This window comes from Podarcis pityusensis (genome assembly GCF_964106645.2).
Source record: "Podarcis pityusensis genome assembly, chromosome: 2".
In the NCBI taxonomy this organism is placed as follows: Eukaryota; Metazoa; Chordata; class Lepidosauria; order Squamata; family Lacertidae; genus Podarcis; species Podarcis pityusensis.
In genome coordinates, this window is record NC_138029.1 from 118167253 (window position 1) to 118190907 (window position 23655).

Sequence of the window (23655 nt, forward strand, 5' to 3'; positions counted from 1 at the left end):
GCTAAGGGTGCTGGGAATTGTAGCTCCATGAAGGGGTAAACTACAGTTTCCAGGATTGGGTGTGTGTGTTGAATGTGCTTTAAATGTGTCTTAAGTGCATGGTATGTATGTAGCCCTGGGCACAGCTTTTCATAGCAAAACATAATCCAGTTCTGTAGCAAATCACAGAGGGGCATTTTTTTTTTTTTAAGTTGAGAGATGCACCCAATGGGTTAAACCTATCGAGTTCTGGTCTGAGCCCTAGAAAGGAAATTGTGGGGGAGGCGAGGAAGGGAAGAAGGAATCCTTTTTCTTTGTTATGGAAGAAACGTGCTGGGTGATGTCATTTCTGGTGCCCTTTCTTCCCTCCTCTTCCTGGTGGGAATCTGACTTTTGAAATTTCCTCCTCCTTCCTTCTTTGTCAAAGCACTGTGGAACTGCAGCAGGTGCTGCTCAGGCAAATTGGTGGTGCACTGCTTAGCTTATAGGGAGAGGTGAGTTGTATTATTATTATTACTATTCTTATTATTATTAGTTCCAGAGTGCTGCAGAGAAAAAAAAGAAATTGCAGATAAAGTAGGAGAAACCCTGCTTCAAAAAATAATAATAATAATAATGAACGTGGACACTGAGCTGAAGGTGGGCAGAGTAAGCTAAAAGCCAGTTCACCTTTAAAAGCTAAGCTGTTCTTCATCAGGATCTCAAAGGTAGCTTGCTTCTGGACTTGGAGGTTCTATGGAACACAAGAGTAGCCCTTCTGGATCAGAGCAGTGGCCCATCTAGTCCCACACCCTGCGGCCAGTCAGATGCCTCTTGGAAAGCCTCCATGAGCCACTCTCCCCAGCATTCTTGCCTCTGGGCACGGAGGCAGAGAATGGTCCTCATAGCTTGTAGCCACCAGTAGCCTTTGTTATTGTTGTTTAGTTGTGTCCGACTCTTCATGACCCCATGGACCAGAGCACGCCAGGCACTCCTGTCTTCCACTGCCTCCCGCAGTTTGGACAAACTAATGTTTGTAGCTTTGAGAACATTGTCCAACCATCTCGTCCTCTGTCGTCCCCTTCTCCTTGTGCCCTCCATCTTTCCCAACATCAGGGTCTTTTCCAGGGAGTCTTCTCTTCTCATGAGGTGGCCAAAGTCTTGGAGCCTCAGCTTCAGGATCTGTCCTTCCAGTGAGCAATCAGGGCTGATTTCCAGCCTTTACCTCCATGAATTTGTCTAATCCTGGGCCACATTCAGGTCAGTCTCAGTGCTATAGCCAGGTTCTCCTCCTCTTCAGTTGATTTGATTTGTTATAATTCTATTCCACTTTTCATTCAAATGAATCACAAAGCAGCTTACGAACAATAGAATCAGAGTTGGAAGGCACCACAAGGGTCATCTAGCCCAACCCGAATCTTTTTGCCCAGTGTGGAGCTTGAACCCGCAACCCTGAGATTTAAGAGCCTCATGCTGAGCTATCCCATGGATAGATAAGTAACAATAACACAACAGAATATCACAAATACGTGGCATATAGAATGAGCAACAAATCACCAGCAAAAGAATTACAAATAATCAGTAAAACAATTACAATATATAAAACACAATTAACACCACCACCACCACCACCACCCGAAGAAACCAGCACAATGCCAGCAAAAGTCTTACAGGATTCACAAAGTACTACAGCAGTCATAATCTATAAAACCATATTGACAACACTGACAAAGTAACAAGCAAAAAATAAAATCAGCACTGTTTCCTCTCACTTATTTTTTGTTTCTTGCTGTTAGGAGGAGGAGCCTCCCTCGCTGGCTTGGCTTGAGAATTTCTGGCCGTCGCTTAGAAATAAACCACTTCTACTGATTTTGCAGATCCCCCTGAGGGTCTTGGACCTCCTCCATTTTTGACAAGAGACGGGAGAGAAAACGAGAGGCGGAGGAAGGGGCAGTCCGGTTCTCAAAATGGACATGCAGAACGTGACAGGCTCCAAAGCATGGGAAGAAATGGAAGGTGTAGCAAAAGCCCCACATCACAGGGGCACAGGGCATTTCCTTATTGGGACACCTTCCCATTATATAAAACGTGAGCCGGAAGAAGGGGCGCTGGAACGCTGGGAAGCCCAGTTGCAGGAGTTTCTGACGATGCTGCAGGCCCCTCACTCAGGATGGGGGAATCATCAGGTATCCCCCTCCCCATGGGAGGATGCTAAGGCCTTCCTGGCCTCCTTTGAGCAAGTAGCCTCAGCCTGCCGGTGGCCTCGGGACAAGTGGGTGACCCTCCTCCTGCCGGCTCTCAGCGGAGAGCCTGAGCAGGCCTTCAGCGGCCTCAGTGCCCAGGACAAGGGAGACTACAGGAAGGTGAAGGCGGCCATCTTGGAAGGGGAAGCCATTGCAAGGGAGAAGCAGCGGCAGCACTTCAGGCAACTCCGCTATCGGGAGGCGGAGGGTCCGAGAGGCATTTATGGCCGGCTCCGTGAGCTTTGTGGCCAGTGGCTGAAAATAGAGAGGCACACGAAGGATGAGATTCTGGAGTTGTTGATCTTGGAGCAGCTCCTGAGCATCCTACCGGGAGACATGCAGAGCTGGGTCAGGGAGCGAAAGCCGGAGACCTGCGCCCAGGCGGTGGCCCTGGCGGAGGGATTCCTCTTGGGGCAGGACGAGAGGGAGGGTCCGGAACAGAAGGTGAGAAATTCTGAAGGTGTACAGCAGCAGTGGGGAAGCCCTCTCTGGCTGGTTCATTTAGACCAGGCACCCCCAAACTCGGTCCTCCAGATATTTTGGGACTACAACTCCCATCATCCCTAGCTAACAGGACCAGTGGTCAGGGATGATGGGAATTGTAGTCCCAAAACTTCTGGAGGGCCGAGTTTGGGGGTGCCTGATTTAGACCTTCCAGGACTCCATTGGGCCTGTGGTCAGCTAATGGTGAGTGTTTGCAAATGACGATCACCTGGTTGTTAGAACTTGCACATGGCTGCATGTGTGGGCGCCTCATCATGTCACTGTGATGTCGGGGATTGACAGGTGGGCAGCCCCGCCTACCTGTCAAATTTCGCCTGTGGGGTGGGAGGGGGGGATAAGTATCCAGACTGCTAGACACATCCAGTTTTTCACCTGCTGGCATATGGTGTCTATGATATATATGGTGCTGAAATGGATTTCTACTGGTTACCGTATTGGCCCGAATATAAGCCGCACTTTCCCCCCAAAGTCTGATCGTGAAAGTCAAGTGTGGCTTATATTCATGACTTTTCCTGCCAGCAAAGTGGCGCAGTCCCCCCCCCCCCGAAGCAGCCCAGGAGCGCAGGACAACGGCACCCAGCCCGCCCACCGCTCCCAAGTCTCCCCCGAGCCGTTGGAATGAAGGGGGGTTGGGGCAGAGGCTGCTGGCAAAGCTGCCCAGCTCCCCCCCAAGAGCAGCCCGGGGGCAACGTGGCGCGTCCCATCCGCTGCTCTCAAGCCGCTTCTAAGCCGCTGAATTTTAACGGTGCGGCTTACTTGCAGGTGCGGCTTATATTGGAGCCAATACAGTAATTTGCTATTTCAAGTGTCTGGGTCTTAAGTAACCCATGGAAATTAATGTATTTGGAGGGATTTGCTCTAGCCCAGATCTTGGTAGCCAGAAAGTATATGTCATGTTGGGTTCCTTCAGACCATTGCTTGTTATCCAACTTCAGGCTCATGATCTTCCTCACTGCTGTTTCAGGTACCTGTGCCTTTTGCAGTGATGGCTGCGGATCCTTCTGAGACGGGCCAGCTTCTGCCACGGGACACCTGGGCTGGGCAGGTCTTCAGAGAAGCCGCGGACAGGCCGAGTGAAGTGACGAGATTGTCGAGTAAGGATTCACCATGCTCAGGCGGCGGTTTTCATGAGGCGGTTTCTCCTCTCACTCCTCCCCCCCCCCCGGCAAACATGCACTTGTCTGTCATTGTTATTATTATCATTATCCCGCGTCGGTCCCTACAGCCACAGCAGGCGCTGCAACTTCCAACAGGTTGACTTCACCCCTCAAGGCAAACTGCTCCATTGCCTCCCAAGACAGATGGGTGCCAACAATCCTATCATTGCTGCTGCTGCTACTTCTAGGGGCTGACACTCATGCTAAGTTCTGCTCACCCCCCCTACCCCCCCACTTTAGCTCACTCCATGCCAAAGCCTCCCACCCCAAGCTCCTCCTCACCAAACCTCCACATAGGAGCCAACTCCTAGGGGATGAGATCCCCCCGGTCTCCCAATAAAATATTTGAGGGGTGTCTCTACCCCAAGTTGATGGGTGTTGCCATTCAAATAGAGTAAGTGCACTGCATCATGTGATCTATTATGTGGGGTGGGGCTTACCTGACCCCCCCCCCAATATTTTATTAAAGTTGGCACCCCTGTCCACAGTTCTCCCTCACCACGGTGCTGCCCCTGTCGCACAACACCCTCACTGCCACAAGCCCTTGTTCAATTCCATTGGATGTCTCCAGGTTCTAATATTATGAGATGTAGTGTTCCCAAAGCAAAGAAGGATTGGACTCTGATTAATAAAATACACGCAAGGCTTGACCAGCAAGACTCTGGGAGGAGTGCCAATAATAATTCTCTCCACCCCTCAGTCCAGGTCGTTTTATTCACAAAAGGACTTTTTACACAGTGTTCGTAAGAACCAGTCAGATTTCCTCTAAGCATTTCAAAAAACCCCACATGGGACAAAGTCAGATGAGAGAAATTCTTTTAACTACAAAGAAACTATTTCCTACTTGAGCATGCATATGTCATTCAGTGTTAATAAAAGAGGAAGCAAGGAGGAATGCTTTTAGGAAACCCCAGAGGTCATAAACAGGAGTAAACAGGAGAGGCAAGATGGCAGTATTTACCATCTCTTTGTGAACTCTCTTCCTGGCCCTTAAGATCTATCTAAAGATTAACAAACTACATCAAAGTAACCTACTATCTTTATGTACTGAGGATGCGCAGTGAAGCAACTGGCCTGTGTTTAGAATGCTTATACTCCTGTCAGGCGTAGAAAATGAACAGTAGAGAAAATGGGCAGAGATGCAGAGGCTTGTGGGATTTGATCAGAAATTATTGTCAATGAATCAAACCCAGTCAATGCAATGCTTTCATTGCTGACACAATGGCTTGCTCCATATTTCATAATTCCTCATAGTAATCCCACCTGACCACTACAATGAGATAAGGTGGAAAATGTCTCTGTTCACTTTCTCCATATCACAATCACATCCCTTACTCCTCTTTCTTCTAAACTAAAAAGTTCTAAAAGCTGTAACCTTTACTCAAGCTGGGTTTATAGGCCTCAGCCCTCTATTTTCTGGGTTGTTGTTGTTTTACTCTAGCATCTGATATTCATAGCTGGACAATATTTGACTAGAGAGATCCAGTACAATATGACTGACCTGTTTTCCAGTGTGGTGTAGTGGTGTAAAGCCAGTGTGGTGTAGTGGTTAAGAGCGATAGACTCGTAATCTGGGGAACCGGGTTCGCGTCTCCGCTCCTCCACATGCAGCTGCTGGGTGACCTTGGGCCAGTCACACTTCTTTGAAGTCTCTCAGCCTCACTCACCTCACAGAGTGTTTGTTGTGGGGGAGGAAGGGAAAGGAGAATGTTAGCTGCTTTGAGACTCCTTAAAGGGAGTGAAAGGCGGGATATCAAATCCAAACTCTTCTTCTTCTTCTTCTAATTTCTCTAATCCGTAAAAAACTCCCATAAACTAAGCCAGCAGCCATTGCCTTGTCTAGTAGTTTTAAAATTTAATTAGAAGTGCTTTCTATTGTCTGCACTGAAGCTACGACTACACAGTTTCAGTGGAAGACTTTAATTCTCGTATTATGAGGGGGAAAGAGAATATTCTCACATATTCTGCCTGCAACAGCTCTGATACTAAACTCTGTTGATTTTCTGTTTGGAATAATCACTCCAGAACAGATAAGATTCTCTGGGATTTTTTTATTCCTACAGGTAATGAGCAGGTATTGGAGAATGAGACAAATACCCTCCACCAGCAAGGTTCTGTGCAAGGAGAAGCAAACAATGCCTGTTTGGGAAGAGAGGAGGATTTCCATGACCATCAAAAGCGAATAATGTTTGAGAATCAGCCAGGGTTGTTGAATGATGAAGAAAGAAGCTATGAGAGTGGTCTGGTGGAAAAATCCACTTTCTATGCAGAAGTTAGCAGAGAGGAGAGAGAATCCGCTGACTCACAAATAATAGAGTGTAGTGAGGTACAAAAAGCATCATCTGACTGTCGAAGAGACTTTGAACGGAGCTCAGACCTTATGGTACAGCAGAGCATTCACATCAGAGAGAAGCCGTACCTGTCATTCTATTGTGGAAACAGTTTCATTAAGACGCAGGGCCTTCTTGCACATGAGAGAACCCACACAGGATTGTGGAACACATATAATTACTCTAACGGTGGGAAAAACTTCAGTTGCAGTTCAGGCTCCATGCAGCACATGAGAATCCACACAGGAGAATCTCTGTACACGTGCTCTCACTGCGGCAAAAACTTTGACAATTGTTCAGTCTTCCAGGAACATGCCAGGCTACACACACTGGAGACACCGTACAAGTGCTCAGACTGCGGGAAGAGCTTCGACAAAAAGCGTTACCTTAACAACCACGTGAGGAAGCACAGAGGGGAGAAGCCGTATGAGTGCCTGCAATGTGGGAAAAGCTTCCCTATAAAGTCCAAACTTGTAAAACACGAGATAATACACATGAGGGAGAAGCCATACAAGTGCACCCTCTGTGGGAAAACATTCGTTCGGAAGACAGACCTTTGTGCACATGATAAAATCCACACAGTACAGTAGATATTTCAAAATTTATCTGGCAGGGGAAGAAGCCAAGAATAAAACACAAATCATTAATAGATTCTAAGGATAGAGGTGGCTTTTCCCTGCCAGATTTAAGGTTATATTATGAGGTGTCCTGCCTTTGCTGGCCCCGAGAATGGATACCACTACAAAATACAGATATTTTAGATTTGGAGGGTCACGATAATAGATTTGGTTGCATTCATATTTATGGTATGAAAAAGTCAAAGTACACAGAGATTTCCTGAACCACTTAGTAAGAAAGTCACTATATGTTGTATGAGAAAAATACAAAAATCTCTTCGAGCAGAAAACACTATGGTGGCTCTCCCCGCTAGAAGCGATTTATGTGAAAAAATTGAATATGAGAAAGGGTTGGGCAACATATAAGGGATTATTAGTAGAAGAAGAGCACCAGTTGAAATTGAAAAAATTGAGGATATAAGAGATCTTTTAACGGATTGGTAACAGTATCACCAGTTAAAGAGATGTTTTTAAAACAGATAAAAGAAAGGGATTTTCTAATGAAATATTGAAGTCTGAGAGAGTATTGTTGGAGAATAATGTGAAATTACTCTCTAAAATGTATAAATTGTTATTGGAATGGTTTACTAAAGATGAAAAAGTTAAACTGGTTATGATACAATGGGCAAGGGATTTTGGATACAACACACAGCTTTCAACATGCGGAAAACTACGTAGAAAGGATTTGAAATTTACAGTGTATTATACATTAAAAGAAAACTATGAAAATGATGTACCACTGGTATTTAACTCCAAGTAAATTAGCAGCAATGTATAGGACAAGCTCAAATATTTGCTAGAAATGTAAAGAAAAGTTAGGCACCTTTTACCATATGTGGTGGAACTGTAAAGTAATAAAGGAATTCTGGGAAATGATATACAATGAACTGAAAAAAAGTTTAAAATAACGTTTGTTAAAAAAACCCAGAAGCCTTTTTGTTAGGAATTGTGGGTGCAGAGATACTGAGAACACTGTTTATGTATGCTACAACAGTGGCAAGAATGCCACTGTTGGAAAGAAAGCAAGGTCCTACCAGAGTGGACTGGCAGAGCAAAATATTGGCTTATGCAGAGATGGCAAAAATGACAGGGAAAATCAGAAACCAGGAGGATCAAAACTTCAACAAAGAATGGGAGAAAATTATACTATACTTGACAGACCACTGTAAACACTTGAACACTTTGGCAGGTCTTAAATAACTCTTGTAATGTTATATAGACTTTGGATACAATGGAGGGCTGAAAATTAGGAGGACTTATAGTATACAATTGAAAAAGTTAACTAAAGAACCCACAGAGGGGAGTGGGGAGGTCTTGAGATTTGGAAGAATCTTGTGTATTTTTTATTATCTGTGATTTTGAATGTGAATGAATTTGTAAAATCAAGTAAAAATTCTTCCCCCTCCCCCCCAAAAAATCCACACAGGACTGGGTAAAGGTTATAACACTGGATGCGCAGCTTGTGCGTTGAAAGCGTCAGTAAATTTTATTTTATATATTTAGGATATATAAAGAAATGCCTTTCCTGGGGGGGGGGGGTGGAAATCAAGGCAACTAAAAGAAGTAATTTTCAACAATTAAAGCTTTTAAAATAAAACTAGTCTTACAGAAATAACTATGCAGGAGTCAACCCCTCCACATCGGTGAGCAAAAGCAGTGAATGCTATCGCCCATCTCCAAAATGTTCTGAAAAAGCCTGTGTGATGGACAGTGAGCAGTGGCATAGCTACATCTGTTTCTCTTGGGAGGGCATTCCACAGCGAATGGTGCCACGCTCAAAAAGACCCCGTCTTTCCCACCCACCCACCCAAACTCAGGCAGCATGGGGGGATAGGAAGAAGGGAATGGATTCAGCAAAGCCAGAGCCTCACCCCACAAGAATGATCCCACACAGAAGGAAACGTGTGTAAGTGCTCTCTGGACTTCTCCGCGACCCTTCCCCTCTGCAGGGAGGTGGGACCGATTCGGATGGTCCGCCCCCGCCACTTAATGGATCCAGTTGGCTTCCAGAGAGTGGTAGGGGATGTTTTATCCCACGTTGATGGCCTTTCAGCCGATTCCCTGGTGGCCCGCTGGAATGTGGAGTTAACCAGGGCTTTCGACTGTCTGGCTCCAAAGCGCCCTCTCCGATTGCATGGAGCCCGGACAGCCCCGTGGTTTTCCCCGGAGCTGAGGGCGATGAAACAATCGCTGAGACGGCTAGAGCGCCGGTGGCGGAAAACTCATTCTGAATCAGACCGGACACGGGTTAGAGCTCAGCGTTGAGCCTACCAAGTGGCAATGGCGACGGCGAAGAGGGCCTTCTTCGCCACCTCCATTGCATCTGCAGAAAACAGCAGCAGGAGACTTTTTCAGGTGGTTCGCAACCTATCGGAACCACCTGCACCACCGGGGCCTGGTAGGGACCCCAAGATCTCCTGCAATGCTTTTGCAAAGTTTTTTGCAGATAAAGTCGCTCAGATTCAGAAGGAGGTAGACTCCACCGTGGGAGCAGGGCCAGGGCGGGAGAGTGCTAGAGTTCTGTCTAGTCCTGTTACATGGGATCAATTCCAATCTGTTACCTCCGAGGATGTGGACAGGCTGCCTGGACAAGTGAAACTGACCACCTGTCTCCTTGATCCTTGCCCATCCTGGCTGATAAAAGCGAGCCGGGAAGGGCTGGGCGATGGGCTCTTCGGTGTGGTGAATGCTTCCCTCTGTGAGGGAGCCTTCCCAGACCCGCTGAAAGAGGCGGTCATTAAACCGCTTCTTAAAAAAAACATCTTTAGACCCAGCCAATTTGGCCAACTATCGCCCAGTCTCAAATTTACCATTCTTGGGCAAGGTGATTGAGCGGGTGGTTGCCAAACAACCCCAAGCATGCCTGGAGGATGCGGACCATTTGGATCCCTTCCAATCGGGATTCAGGCCTCACCATGGGACTGAAACTGCCTTGGTCGCGCTGGTTGATGATCTCCGGCGGGCTAGGGACAAAGGTGAGAGCTGTTTCCTAGTTCTGCTGGATCTCTCAGTGGCCTTTGACACCATCGACCATAACATCCTTCTGGACCGTCTAGAGGGGCTGGGAGCTGGGGGCACTGTTATACGGTGGTTCCGCTCCTTTCTCCTGGGCCATGTCCAGAAAGTGGGGGGGGGGATGAGTGTTCAGACCCCTGGGCCCTTACTTGTGGGGTGCCTCGGGGTTCCGTCCTCCCCTTCATGCTTTTTAACATCTACATGAAGCTGCTGGGAGAGATCATCAGGGAGTTTGGGCTCGGTGCCCATCAATATACGGATGATACCCAGTTCTACCTCTCTTTCAACTCAGAACCAGTGAAGGCGGTGAAGGTCCTGTGTGAGTGCTTGGAGGCGGTTGGAGGATGGATGGCAGCTAATGGATTGAGGTTGAATCCTGACAATATGGAAGTACTGTTCTTGGGGGACGGGGGGGGGGACTGGTGTGAAGGACTCCCTGGTCCTGTATGGGGTAACTGTGCCCCTGAAGGACCAGGTGCGCAGCCCGGGAGTCATTTTGGACTCACAGCTGTCCATGGAGGCACAGGTTAATTCTGTGTCCAGGGCAGCTGTCTACCAGCTCCACCTGGTACGCAGGCTAAGACCCTACCTGCCCGCAGACTGTCTTGCCAGAGTGGTGCATGCTCTGGTTATCTCCCGCTTGGACTACTGCAACACGCTCTACGTGGGGCTACCTTTGAAGGTGACCCGGAAACTGCAATTAATCCAGAATGCGGCAGCTAGACTGGTGACTGGGAGTGGCCGCCGGGACCACATAACACCGGTTCTGAGAGATCTGCATTGGCTCCCAGTACGTTTCCGAGCACAATTCAAAGTGTTGGTGCTGACCTTTAAAGCCCTAAACGGCCTCGGTCCTGTATACCTGAAGGAGCGTCTCCACCCCCATCGTTCAGCCCTGAGATCCAGCGCCTTCTGGCGGTCCCCTCATTGCGAGAAGTAAGGTTACAGGGAACCAGACAGAGGGCCTTCTCGGTAGTGGCACCTGCCCTGTGGAACACCCTCCCAGTAGATGTCAAGGCAATAAACAACTATTTTACTTTCAAAAGACAACTGAAGGCAGCCCTCTTTAGGGAAGTTTTTAATGTCTGATGCTGTATTGTTTTTAATATTCAGTTGGAAGCCGCCCAGAGTGACTGGGGAAACCCAGCCAGATGGCCGGGGTATAAATATATTATTATTATTATTATTATTATTATTATTATTATTATTATTATTTTGGGAAGGCAAAGTTGATGACTTGAGTCATGATTTAAGATGCTGGGTAGCAGAGAAGATACAGGCCACATTCACACCATACGTTTAAAGCACTGTGATGTCACTTGGAACAGCCATGTCTTCCCCCCAAATAATCCTGGGAGCTGTTAAGGGTGCTGGGAATTGTCAGGAGATGTCCTAGTCCCATCACAGAACTACAACTCTCAGAGTGGTGTAACAATATCTCTTCACAGGAAGCCTTGAGAATTGTAGCTCTGACAGAATAGTCTTCTCAGGAGTTTGGACACACTCATTTTGCAGGGTGGCAGCAGGTTTAAATTCATCCAAATGAAGTTGGGAAATCTAAATAATAATACAGTGGTACCTTGGGTTACATACGCTTCAGGTTACAGATTCCGCTAACCCAGAAATAGTACCTCGGGTCAAGAACTTTGCTTCAGGATGAGAACAGAAATCGTGCTCCAGGAGCGCAGCAGCGGGAGGCCCTAAGAATGGACCTCCGGAACGAATTAAGTTCTTAACCCGAGGTACCACTGTAAATAATAATGTTGTTGTTGTTGTTGTTGTTGTTGTTGTTTAGACATTTAGTCGTGCCCGACTCTTCGTGACCCCATTGACCAGCGCACGCCAGGCACTCCTGTCTTCCACAGCCTCCCGCAGTTTGGCATCAGCAATAAAAACAATGGCACAATTTTATTTCTAAGCCATTACAATGATTAAAAATGTATATGTAAAAAACGCTTTCAGCTCCAAAAACAATTTCGAATCCGATACAGATGCAGGGAGGGATAGAAGTCCAAGAACAGCTCTTTCCAGTGACCCTCCAGGTGTTAATGAACTACAACTCCCATCAGCCTCCAGCAGGAATGGCCTAATGGCCAGGACTTCTGGGAGGTGTAGTCCAAGCAACATCTGACGACCCGCAGGATTCCCCAGCCCTCTTCTTGCCCGAGAAAGCTCACAGAAAAGCAGCCCAGGCCTGTTTGGAAAAGGTTAAATCTACCGAGTGCAACCACGATTCCTAGCAGCGCCTGGCAATGTCAGAAGGGAAGTATCAGGAATTGCGAAGCCACTTCCTCCCCCCCCCAACAAACCCCACTTTCTAAGAGAGCCCTGGTGGGAAACATTTTTTAAAAAATGAAATAAAATATAAATATAAATTTCTCAGCTGCTGAGAGTGAGTCTGGATCAAAAGTGCCCTTATTCATGGGCCATGCACAGCGCAGATTGCATTGCTAAGCCAGCCAAGGAGAGGTGAGTGCAAAAAGTGGGGGGCGGTGAGCATTGAAAGCTGAGAAATAATTTCCAGGGGGGCATAAAGGAACAGCACCAGCCGCTGCAAAGGGGCGAAACCACTTTTGCAGGGGGAGAGAGGAGAACAGCCTGCTGAGAGATGCAACAATAGGGGCGGGGGAGGAACACAAAACCCTGACACTTCAATTTCGTTTGGGTCTGACCTCCACATCTGTGGCTTCTTGCTAGTAAGGGTTGTTGTTGTTGTTTAGTCGTTTAGTCGTGTCCGACTCTTCGTGACCCCATGGACCAGAGCACGCCAGGCACTCCTGTCTTCCACTGCCTCCCGCAGTTTGGTCAAACTCATGCTGGTAGCTTCGAGAACACTGTCCAACCATCTCGTCCTCTGTCGTCCCCTTCTCCTTGTGCCCTCCATCTTTCCCAACATCAGGGTCTTTTCCAGGGAGTCTTCTCTTCTCATGAAGTGGCCAAAGTACTGGAGTCTCAGCTTCAGGATCTGTCCTTCCAGTGAGCACTCAGGGCTGATTTCCTTCAGAATGGAGAGGTTTGATCTTCTTGCAGTCTATGGGACTCTCAAGAGTCTCCTCCAGCACCATAATTCAAAAGTATCAATTCTTCGGCGATCAGCCTTCTTTATGGTCCAGCTCTCACTTCCATACATCACTACTGGGAAAACCATAGCTTTAACTATACAAACCTTTGTTGGCAAGGTGATGTCTCTGCTTTTTAAGATGCTGTCTAGGTTTATCATTGCTTTTCTCCCAAGAAGCAGGCGTCTTTTAATTTCGTGGCTGCTGTCACCATCTGCAGTGATCATGGAGCCCAAGAAAGTAAAATCTCTCATTGCCTCCATTTCTTCCAGTTCTATTTGCCAGGAGGTGATGGGACCAGTGGCCATGATCTTACTTTTTTTGATGGTGGAAACCTGCAAAGGCGAGATTTTGCCCCCCCTTGAAAACCAGTGGGATAGGGAGCTGGAGTCTAGGAGACAGTGACACTTGGAGGGCTTCAACAGACGATTAGACAAATTCATGGAGGAGAGGGTCTTGCTTGAAACCTCCAGGCATTGTGAGCAGTGTTAGAAATTAGCCAGCTGCCTGGCGCAGTTTGCTACTGGCATAGGTCCAGTCATGACTATGTGGAGATCTCTGGGTGCCAGACTGACGACTGACATCTCCATCTGACTGCCCCCCCCAGCTTTCTTAAGGAGAAGAGCTTGTTTATTGCATTTATATCCCGCCTTTTTATCCAAGGAGTACATGGTTCACACACACACCCTCAGTTGATCCTCACAACGACTCTGTGAGGTAGGTAAAGAGGCTGCGACTGGCCCAAGGCCACCCAGTGAGCTTCATGACTGAGTGGGGATTCGAACGCTGATCTCCCAGGTCCTTTGCCGACACTCTAACCCAGCGCCTCCCAAATTTTGGTCTCCAGCTGTTTTTGGACTACAACTCCCATCATCCCTAGCTGGCAAGACTAGTGGTCAGGGATGATGGGAACTGTAGTTCGAAAGCAGCTGGAAACCTAAGTTTGGGAAACACTGCTCTAATCACAACAACATCCTGGCTTCCTGGGGAACTTCTGCTATGGGGCAGATCTATAAATTAAGTTGGTAAATAAATATGGGCAGAACAGAATGTCATTTAGAGAAGGATCTGAAATACTTTCCTTGAAGCTTGAATTTGTTTTACTCTGAATCGGGCATAGGCAAACGCCGGCCCTCCAGATGTTTGGGACTACAGTTCCCATCACCCCTAGCTAACAGGATCAGCGGTCAGGGATGATGGGAATTGTAGTCCCAAACATCTGGAGGGCCAGAGTTTGCCTATGCCTGCTCTGGATTGGTTTATTTGGTGTTTTAATGCGTTGTAAACCAGAGCAGGGTTCTTCCTTTTTTAATTTTAATTTTTGATTTTCAGCTTTTACAAACACTTCAGGCAGAAAAACAAAGTCTTTACAAATCCACTTCTTATGTTCTTTTGCTTTGCAGCTATCACTGCCCTGTGGGGCTTACTATTTACCATTCTTATTCTCCCTCTCTCTCCCCCCCCCCCGCCTTTGTCTCTCTTCCTGTTTAGGAGAAGTGCATCTTCCTTCCTGAGAACCAAACGGGAGACCCTTGATTGTGACTCCAAGAGAAGCCCCTTATCTCTAGAGGGTTAAGACATTGAGGCTGTCCCGCGTTGGAAGCGGGAGACTGGAATAGTTTGAAAGAGAAGCAGGGGAACGCAGCTAGCTGCAGGCACCCCAGAGCCTCTGAAAATGGAGGAGCAGGACACGGCCGGCTCCAAATTGTGGCAGGGGATGCAGGGGGAAGGAAAGAGAGTCCCGCAAGTGGTCCATGTGGGGAGCATCGGGACCTTCGTGAGCAAGGAGCTCCCACCACAGATCAAGCGGGAGCCAGAGGAGGGGCTGCAGCAGCAGCACTGGGAGACCCAGTGGCAGCAGTTCTTGCAGAGCGTGCAGGCCCCAGACTCCAGATCGCAGCCTCATTCCGTCTCTGGGGAGGAGGCCAAGGAGATCCAGGCCTCATTCCAAGGTGTTGCCAATGCCGTGCAGTGGCCGAAAGGTGGATGGGTGACCCAGGCAGTGCCGGGCCTCGGCGGGGAAGCCCAGAAGGTCTACCGAAGCCTGGACTCCTTTGCGAAGGTGAAGGAGGAGGCCGCGAGCGAGGGGGCCCTGCGGCCAGAGACACGGCGCCAGCGCTTCCGCCACTTCTGCTACCAGGAGGCCAAAGGGCCCCGCGAGGTTTGCCAAAGGCTCCGGGAGCTGTGCTGCCAGTGGCTGAAACCGGAGAGGCAGACCAAGGAGCAGATCCTGGAGCTGCTGATCCTGGAGCAGTTCTTGATCATCCTGCCCCTGGAGATGCAGAGCTGGGTACGCGAGAGCGAGCCAGAGAGCTGTGCCCAGGCAGTGGCCCTGGCAGAAGGCTTCCTGATGGGGCGGCAAAACGGCAAGAGATGCGGCCAGCAGGTGAGAGGCCTCGATGGCGGGCAGATCGCAAGAAGGAGTGTGGGTTGGGTTTGGAGGTGACCCACTTTGTGTGTTGCTTGATTTATTATTTACTAAATTGATCGGTTGCTTTTTTGCCGTAGAAACTCAAAGCAGCTTACAGCATTTTAAGCAACACAACGAAACATCCTTCCCATGCAGAAAGGCCATAGATAGTTAAAAGCCAAAGGCCTGGGGAGAGATAAATGTTTTTGTCTGGTGCCCATAGGAGCCAACGTCTAGGAGCTAAGGTCTTTTTGGCCCCCCATAAAATATTTCAGGGGTCTGGGCCCCCCTAAAGTTGATGGGCATTGCCATTCAAATGGTGTGTGTATGCCGTGTCATATGATCAATTATGCGGAGCAGGGCTTACCTGACACGCCCCACCAATATTTTATTCAGGTTGGCACCCCTGCTGCCACCTAAAGATATGTAAGGAAGGCACCTGGCAAGCCTCCCTGGGGAGAGCATTCCACAAGCGGGGAGCCACCGCAGAAAAGGCCCTCTTCTAGTGTTGCCATTATTACTACAGTGGTACCTCGGGTTAAGTACTTAATTCGTTCCGGAGGTCCGTTCTTAACCTGAAACTGTTCTTAACCTGAAGCACCACTTTAGCTAATGGGGCCTCCTGCTGCTGCCGCACCGCCAGAGCACAATTTCTGTTCTCCTCCTGAAGCAAAGTTCTTAACCCGAGGTACTATTTCTGGGTTAGCGGAGTCTGTAACCTGAAGCGTATGTAACCCGAGGTACCACTGTATTATAGTAACACTCACACATAACAGGCAAAATGTAGGTTAGCAGCAGCATCTGGTTCCCCATCGCATTTACTAACAGCCTGACGGCCACCAGGGAGTGGGGGTGGGCAGGCAAATAGTGGCTGTGGTGGTGAAGGCGCCACACGTAAAATAGTTGCTTTCCCAAATGTGGCCTCAACAGTGTCCGTAAACACCCCCCTTGGAGCTGTCTACCAGTGCACCTGGAGGAGCAACGGTGTAACAATTCTAAATATCACTTCATTATTATTCACGTACCGCCGGTTGTAAGGAGGAGAGGCAGAGGGCTCTTGTGTTCGAATCCTGCTTGCTGGTTTCCCACAGGCATCTGGTGAGCCACTGTGAGAACAGGATGCTGGGCTTAGATGGGCCATTGACCTGGTATCTAGCTGCGTTCTTAGGTTTTTAATGTATGTTCTTAATGTCTGTCCATCCGTCTCCCCGCTCTCTTTCAGCTGCCAGCACCTTTTGCGGAGGTGGCTGTGAATTCCTCTGAAGTGGACCAGATCCTGTCCGACACTTGGAACAGGCAGTTCTGCAGAATAGCCAAGCAGGATCAGAGCAAGGAGGAAAACCAACTCAGTAATGGTGAACACGGAGGGTCTGTTTGATCAGGGGGTGGGAAAACTTTTCCAGCCTGGGGGTTTGAACTCTCTCCTGGCCTGGGCAACCTCTTGAGACCTGCATCCCAGTGGTGGGTGGTGCCAGCGGCAAAAGAAGTGTTGTATTATTATTATTATTATTATTATTATTATTATTAGACATCCCTTCATCTGTAGATCTCAGGGCGGTTCACAACGTAAAATTACGATATAAAAAACCACAAAATACATTATAAAAAGAACAACAAAACAAACCAATAATCCCTGCATTTATCTCAGATTTTAATCTTCAAGCTGTTGTTGTACAATGTTTTAAATGTATTTTTTATTCTTGTGAAAGCTGTCCCAGTTCTGCTTTTTGAGCTGGTTTTTGACCGTAATAAAATTATGTATGTATGTATGTATGTATGTACCGTATTTTTCGCTCTATAACACGCACCAGACCATAACACGCACATAGTTTTTAGAGGCGGAAAAGAAAAAAAATATTCTAAACAAAATAGTGGATATATGATTTTTGTGGTTCATGCTGTGGCCACAGACATGTGATCTGACAGTGAGTTTGGAGTAGCCCAATGCAAAAATCCTGAGGATCCATGCATTGTAACCACGGAGGAGGGAAGGAAGGGGAACCATGGATCCTCTGCTCACGACTGCAGCAGATCCCCCCCCCCCCGCCACCCACAGGCATTTGCTCCATAACACGCACAGACATTTCCCCTTACTTTCTAGGAGGAAAAAAGTGAGTGTTATGGTGCAAAAAATACGATAATCCCCGCTCCCATAACACATTTAAATAGGCATCGGATGTCAGTCAGCCAAAGGCCTGGCTGAAGAGGAAAGTTTTTACCTGGTGCCTAAATATGCATAATGAAGGCACCAGGTGAACCTCCCTAGGGAGAGCACACCACAAACAGGGAGCCACCACAGAAAAGGCCCCTTCTCATGTTACCACCCTCTGGACCTCTTGTGGAGGAGGCACACGAATAAGGGCCTCAATTGACGATCACAGGCTCTGGGACGGTTCATATGGGAAGAGGTGGTCCTTGAGATACTGCAATTCTGAGCATTTTGCCTCTGTGTAATAAGCTCTTCTTATCTCCGCAGCCGACCAGCAGGTGGGAGATAACCATCGCCAGGAAGGCTCCGAGCAGGTGGAACCACACGATGCATCCATGAGAATCGGCTTGGTCTTCCAGAATTACGAGGAGGGAACTGGGTTGTTGGGTCAGAAGGCACTGGCAGGCAAGCAGGACCCTGAAAGTAGAAGGGGTGGAGCTGTAGCCTGTTGGGAAGGCGGCTTCCGCAGGAAGGAACCCAAAGCCCAGGATTGTGTGGAGGTGAAACCGCACAGCGACACCAATGGAAGCTTCCGGCCGAGCCAAGGCATCCTTAAGCAGGAAGCAGTCGCCGGGGACGAGAAACCGTTCAAGTCCTCGGCCTTTCCTCCGAGCCCAGGCCTCCTCGTCCCACATGAGAGGAGCCACGCGGGGGACAGGCGATATAAATGCTCCGAGTGTGGGAAGAGTTTCAACCAAAAGCGGTACCTGGCGGGGCACCGGAGAATCCACCGAGGGGAAACCCCATACAAATGCTCAGACTGCGGGAGGAGCTTCAACCGGAAGTGGAACCTCATTGCTCACAAGAGAATCCACTCGGGGGAGAACCCGTACAAGTGCTCGGACTGCGGGAAAACATTCAGCCAGAAGGGTAACCTTATGACCCACGTGAGGATCCACACGGGGGAGAAGCCCTACAAGTGCGCTGAGTGCGGGAAGCGCTTCAGCCAGAGGGCGGGCCTCACCTCACACAGGAAGAGCCACATAAAAATCAACAGCGTAGGAAAAGCCACCTTGGGGTATCTGATTTTCCTAAACCTCAGTGAATCTGGGAAAGAGGGGAGCCCCGTAGAAGCTTAGGAGTTGGGCGGGAAGCTCCGTGCAGAGCTCGAAAACATTCTTTGTCCGGGAAAAAGGAAAGGAAGGAGGAAACCCTTAGAATTCCCAACTGTGATAGAAACAGGCTGCGGATGCGTAGGATTGAGAGGAAGTTCTGTAAATGCTGCGACTGAATGACACTGGGACAGAACTATCATTCGCAACTCATCAAACGGCAGGCTGTGTGGCACGAGACTCTTAATTGTAGGTTCGAGCTGCATGTTGGGCAAAGGCCGGGGGTTGGACTAGATGACCCATGTGGTCCCTTCTGACTCTGCAATCCTATGAAAAGTGTTCTGGGCTGTATGGGAAGGGCTGCATCTCAGTGGTAGAGCATGTGCGTTCAGTTTCTGACATCTCCAGTTAGCGTCAACGATGCTAAGCTCGATGGACCAGTGGTCTGCCACAGAATGAAGCAGCGTCCTTTGTTTAAGCAGCTCTCATTTAGAAGGACTGGGATCTCACTTAGTCTTTAAGAAAATAGACCGAAACTCAGAGGTAGAGCATCTGCTTTTACATGCAGGTCTCAGGTTTGATTCCCGGCCTCTCCAGGTAGGGCATTTCTCTGCAGAACCAATGCTCAGTAAAGGCCAGGCGTAGTCTGACCTCTGCGTAAGCAAATCGGAATGAATGCTGAAAAAACAGGTTGCCTGGAGGAGCCCAGGTCTGACCAGGGTTTACGTGGGTGGAGGTGGGCAGATGCCCTGCAGTTAAACTTGGTGGGCCTGTGGACTTTGCTGCAGAACAGCATGTCTTAAAGGCACACCAACAGGCTGCTTCAAAAGTTGACAGTCGTAGTTTATGGCCCTGAGGGTCTTGATTCAGCATCAGAAGGCTCTGGGTAGGGGATACAGTGGTACTTTGGTTCTTGAACTTAATCCATTCCTGGAGTCCATTCGACTACCGAAACTGTTCAAAAACCAAGGCACAGTTTCCAATTGGCTGCAGGAGCTCAAGCGGAAGCCACATGGGATGTTCGGCTTCTGAAAAGCTTTCGCAAACCGGAACACTTACTTCCGGGTTTGCGGCGTTTGGGAGCCGATTTGTTCGGGAGCAAAGCCCTTCAGGAACCAAGGTACCATCGTATTCTTCTGCAAGCCAGCTGCTATGTTTTCTGCAAGGTATTAACGTAGTCAAGGGCACCCTTGGAATCTTTAGGCACCCCACACAATTATTCTCTAGGCTGCCTCCATGGTGCAACCGGCGCAGACCATTTGTTTGTGCTGCATTCAAAATGATTTTTGTTTTTTATAAAAAAAATCAAAAGCCAGAGCACAGCTTCAAAAGGTTAGTGGGAAATGATTTGGTTTTTTTTAACGAACCACCTTCTAGAATCCAGTGTTTTCGGATTGTAGTTACATATACCAAATAATTACAAAAACAATCTATGCAGACCATGAGAGGGTTCCATGCGATTAATGCGCCACAACATTCACCAGCTTGATTTTGCCCATCTCTCATCAGCCCCAGCTGTAGTCCAAATCATCTCAAGGGTGCCTGGTTGAAGAAGACTGACACACTGAACAGATTAGACTGGCCTCTGTGCTTTGCCTTCCCAGCCTCCAAAACTCACTTTCCCTCCAGAGCTTCACACCATTCCTGTTCCCTAGAATTCCTGTTCCCTAGAATTTTCTTACAGCCCAGCCGACATCCTGTTCATCATCTCAGCAGAAGTTTGATTATTGCCAACGATCTGTAGCTGGTCAGTCCCCCTCTGTGACCTCACAGGGGCTCAGCCAATGGCTGCAAGGAGGGAATGGGCACCAAAAAAGCAAAATGGGACGCTGTTAATGTGGGAGAGGGAATAATAAAATCCCAGGAAGATACTTTAAAAATGTAAAGATACTTTAATTGGGAAAGGGCACAACAAAGGAAGGAAAAAAACCTGTGTTGTAAAGCTTAACTCTCAAAAGTTTGCTCACATTGCAATAAAATTTGTTTGCCTCTTTGTTTTTCTTGCATTGGTGGATTAACATATTTGCTTATATGAAATTGATATCTGGGCAAGGTCTATGTTGCAGTTTTCTAGTATTCCCTTTCTAAGCCCTAGATCATGGGTAGGCAAACTAAGGCCCGGGGGCGGGATCAGGCCCAATCGCCTTCTAAATTAGGCCTGCGGACGGTCCAGGAATCAGTGTGTTTTTACATGAGTAGAATGTGTCCTTTTATTTAAAATACATCTCTGGGTTATTTGTAGGGCATAGGGATTCATCCATATATATTTTTTTCAAAATATTGTCTGGCCCTCCACAAGGCCTGAAGGACAGTGGTCTGGCCCCCTGCTGAAAAAGTTTGCTGACCCCTGCCCTAGATTCCAGGACGGTGCAAAGGAATTGATTGGCAGAAAGAGTCCAAAGCAGACAAAAGCTTCAGAAAAGTGGAGCAACCATATTCCAAGGCAGTGTACCTCTGCTGATTGGTTGATGCTGTAGCCCAAGAGGGTGGGATTTTTTTCCGGCCAGAGGGCTGAATTCCCTTCTGAGCAAATTTATCAGGAAGTTGCATGCCAGGGGTGAGTGGGCCCAGAGGCAAAAGTGGGGGGGGGGCGAGTAGGCTAGTTTCTACAGCTGGTTAGAGCGAGGGGCTGATAACGCCAAGGTTGCAGGTTCAATCCCCGTCAGGGACAGCTGCATACTCCTGCATCACAGGAGGTTGGACTCGATGATCCTCAGGGTCCCTTCCAACTCTACAATTCTATGATTGTAAGACTTACACCCCACTCCAGCCTCCTTCCAGGGTAGCAAGCAACATCGTCCGAGTTCAAGGACACATTCCAGCCAGGCATAAACACTCAAGGAGCGTGTGGAGCAAGGTGGCTCAGGGGGGTGTTGAGTGAACGTTCAGAGCAGCAGGTGGAGAGGCCTAGCAAGCCACCTTTGCCCATCCAGCATGGAGCCAGACAAGGGAGAGCTTCCACCTGGAAGCCTTGCTTGCGAGTTTCCAGAGTTACCTGTGTATTTGCTCTTGGAAGAAAACCATGGCAAGGTGTGCTCCAGAAGGGCTTTATACATTTTTATCCCTCTGTGGGCACCTCACAGCCCCGAGGTAGATCTGACCAGTGCTTCATTCATGCCACAAGTTGCAAAACCTCCAGCAGGGAGCTTTAAAAATTGTCTTTGATCCTATTGGTAAGGGGTTTGTGTTCATAATAAAAATACAGCATTTCCCCCTCCGCTACTCTGTATGTGGAGCATTATTTCGGATGCATCCAGCAACTAGGGGTTGGGGAACATCTGGACCTCAGGTCTAATCCAGCTGCCCAGGTTTCCTTGTTTAGCCTGCTGGGTCTTTGGAGCAAGCCCCACCCAGCTGTCCTACAGCCGGATGTCTACCGTGGAGCAGGTAAAAGGGTAGGTAGCTGGGAAGGACATAAAGGGGTTTTGCAAAGCTCCATTGCCCAGCTCTGCCCCTCTGCCCAGAACCCAACTGGATGTTGGGAAGAGCTGCACAAAGGACTTTTGGCAGGTGTCAATCACCTGACAACATTACAACATTGGATGGTGGAGAGCTGGGTTGTCCCTAAGAGGCAGAAGCCAACAATGGGGAGAAAAATCTGTAGGACTGGAAGCTTAAAAGAAATGTTGAGCTAATAGTAAGGCCAGTTTAGATAAATGCTTTTATTATGCACAATGCATGCATATAAAAATTGAAGACAGCATGCGCCATCTTTCGAGAGGCATTCCTGAAATGCCTCATATATATGAATAATCTCAGAACAAAGATTGTCTTTTCTCCCTTTAGAGCATTTCTTTTTCTTCTATGCACATTTATTTGATGAATGTGATTCATTGAACAACTTTGCTTTAAACTCTTCGCTGTGCACCACCCCAGTGCCAATTTATGAGGTAACACGGCCCTTGCCAATGGTGTGTGACCAAGTGCTTTCATTTACATGCCCCAAACCTATCCCTGTTGCAGGGTTCTGTCCCTACCTGCCTGAAGACATCGATTATAGTGCCAGTCCCCAAGCAGTCAGTGGTGGTATCTCTCAATGACTATAGACCAATAGCCCTAACATCTGTCGTTATGAAATGTTTTGAGAGATTGGTGCTAGATCATATTAAGGCTGGTCTTCCATCCACTCTAGACCCGTTCCAGTTTGCATACAGAAGAAATAGGTCTACTGATGATGCTATTTCCATCGCTGTCCATACTGTACTGAGTCATCTAGAACGACAGGGAACCTACGCAAGGCTGTTGTTTGTGGACTACAGTTCTGCCTTCAATACAATTCTGCCAGACAGGTTATTTCTTAAAATGACCAATTTGGGTATACATCAGAAGATCTGTCTGTGGGTAAGGAATTTCCTGACTGATAGGCCGCAGACAGTGAGAATGGGCCCTTACTATTCTTCTACTCTAGTATTAAGCACAGGAGCCCCTCAGGGATGTGTGCTAAGTCCCTTTCTCTATTCCCTGTACACATTTGATTGCACCCCACTGTATAAGTCCAACACAATCATCAAATTTGCGGATGATACAACAGTGGTGGGGCTCATTAGTGAGAACGATGAGACTGCTTATAGGAAAGAAGTACAGGGGTTAATTCAATGGTGTAAAGAAAACAATCTTATGCTTAACACCAAAAAAACCAAAGAACTCATAATTGACTTTAGGAGAAAGAAAAGTGTATTTTTACCATTGCACATAAATGGCGAGGAGGTGGAGAGGGTTGGTAGTTTTAAATACCTGGGCATTTACATCTCTGAGGACCTCTCATGGACTGCAAATATTAATATGGTTGTGAGGAAGGTGCAGGGGAGGTTGTATTTCCTGAGAATGCTCAGGGGACTGAATCTATCTCAGCACCTACTTCTGTCCTATTATCACAGTACCATCGAGAGTGTCTTAACCTATAGTATATTATCGTGGTATGGGAGCAGCTCTGAAACGGATAAAAAAGCTTTACAGAGAATAATTAAAATTGCCCAGAATGTTATTGGGCTCCAACTACCAACCCTGGATGAGATCTTCACGTCTCGCACCTTGAAGAAGTCACACAATATCCTGAGAGATCCCACCCATCCTGCTCACAACTTCTTTGAACTGTTGCCTT

At 47.9% G+C, this 23655-nt stretch overlaps 1 protein-coding gene across 1 annotated transcript; it reads left to right on the forward strand.

Annotated features, from left to right (window-relative positions):
- Positions 1-291: 291 nt before the first annotated feature.
- On the forward strand, positions 292-22501 carry LOC308465319 (uncharacterized protein). Its single transcript, XM_080985186.1, has 7 exons — positions 292-473; positions 1755-2645; positions 3670-3799; positions 5926-6773; positions 14508-15269; positions 16516-16648; positions 17770-22501. The coding sequence occupies exons 2-7, from the start codon at positions 1926-1928 to the stop codon at positions 18579-18581; spliced, it is 3405 nt and encodes a 1134-aa protein (XP_080841312.1). The 5' UTR covers positions 292-473; positions 1755-1925; the 3' UTR covers positions 18582-22501.
- Positions 22502-23655: the final 1154 nt, after the last annotated feature.

Bases quoted from the DNA above. Each gene is read 5' to 3' on its own strand.
- LOC308465319 (XM_080985186.1), top strand. From the start codon at position 1,926: ATGGACATGCAGAACGTGACAGGCTCCAAAGCATGGGAAGAAATGGAA. The intron at 2,646-3,669 runs GTGAGAAATTCT...CTGCTGTTTCAG, and splicing joins GGGAGGGTCCGGAACAGAAG to GTACCTGTGCCTTTTGCAGT. The intron at 3,800-5,925 runs GTAAGGATTCAC...TTATTCCTACAG, and splicing joins TGAAGTGACGAGATTGTCGA to GTAATGAGCAGGTATTGGAG.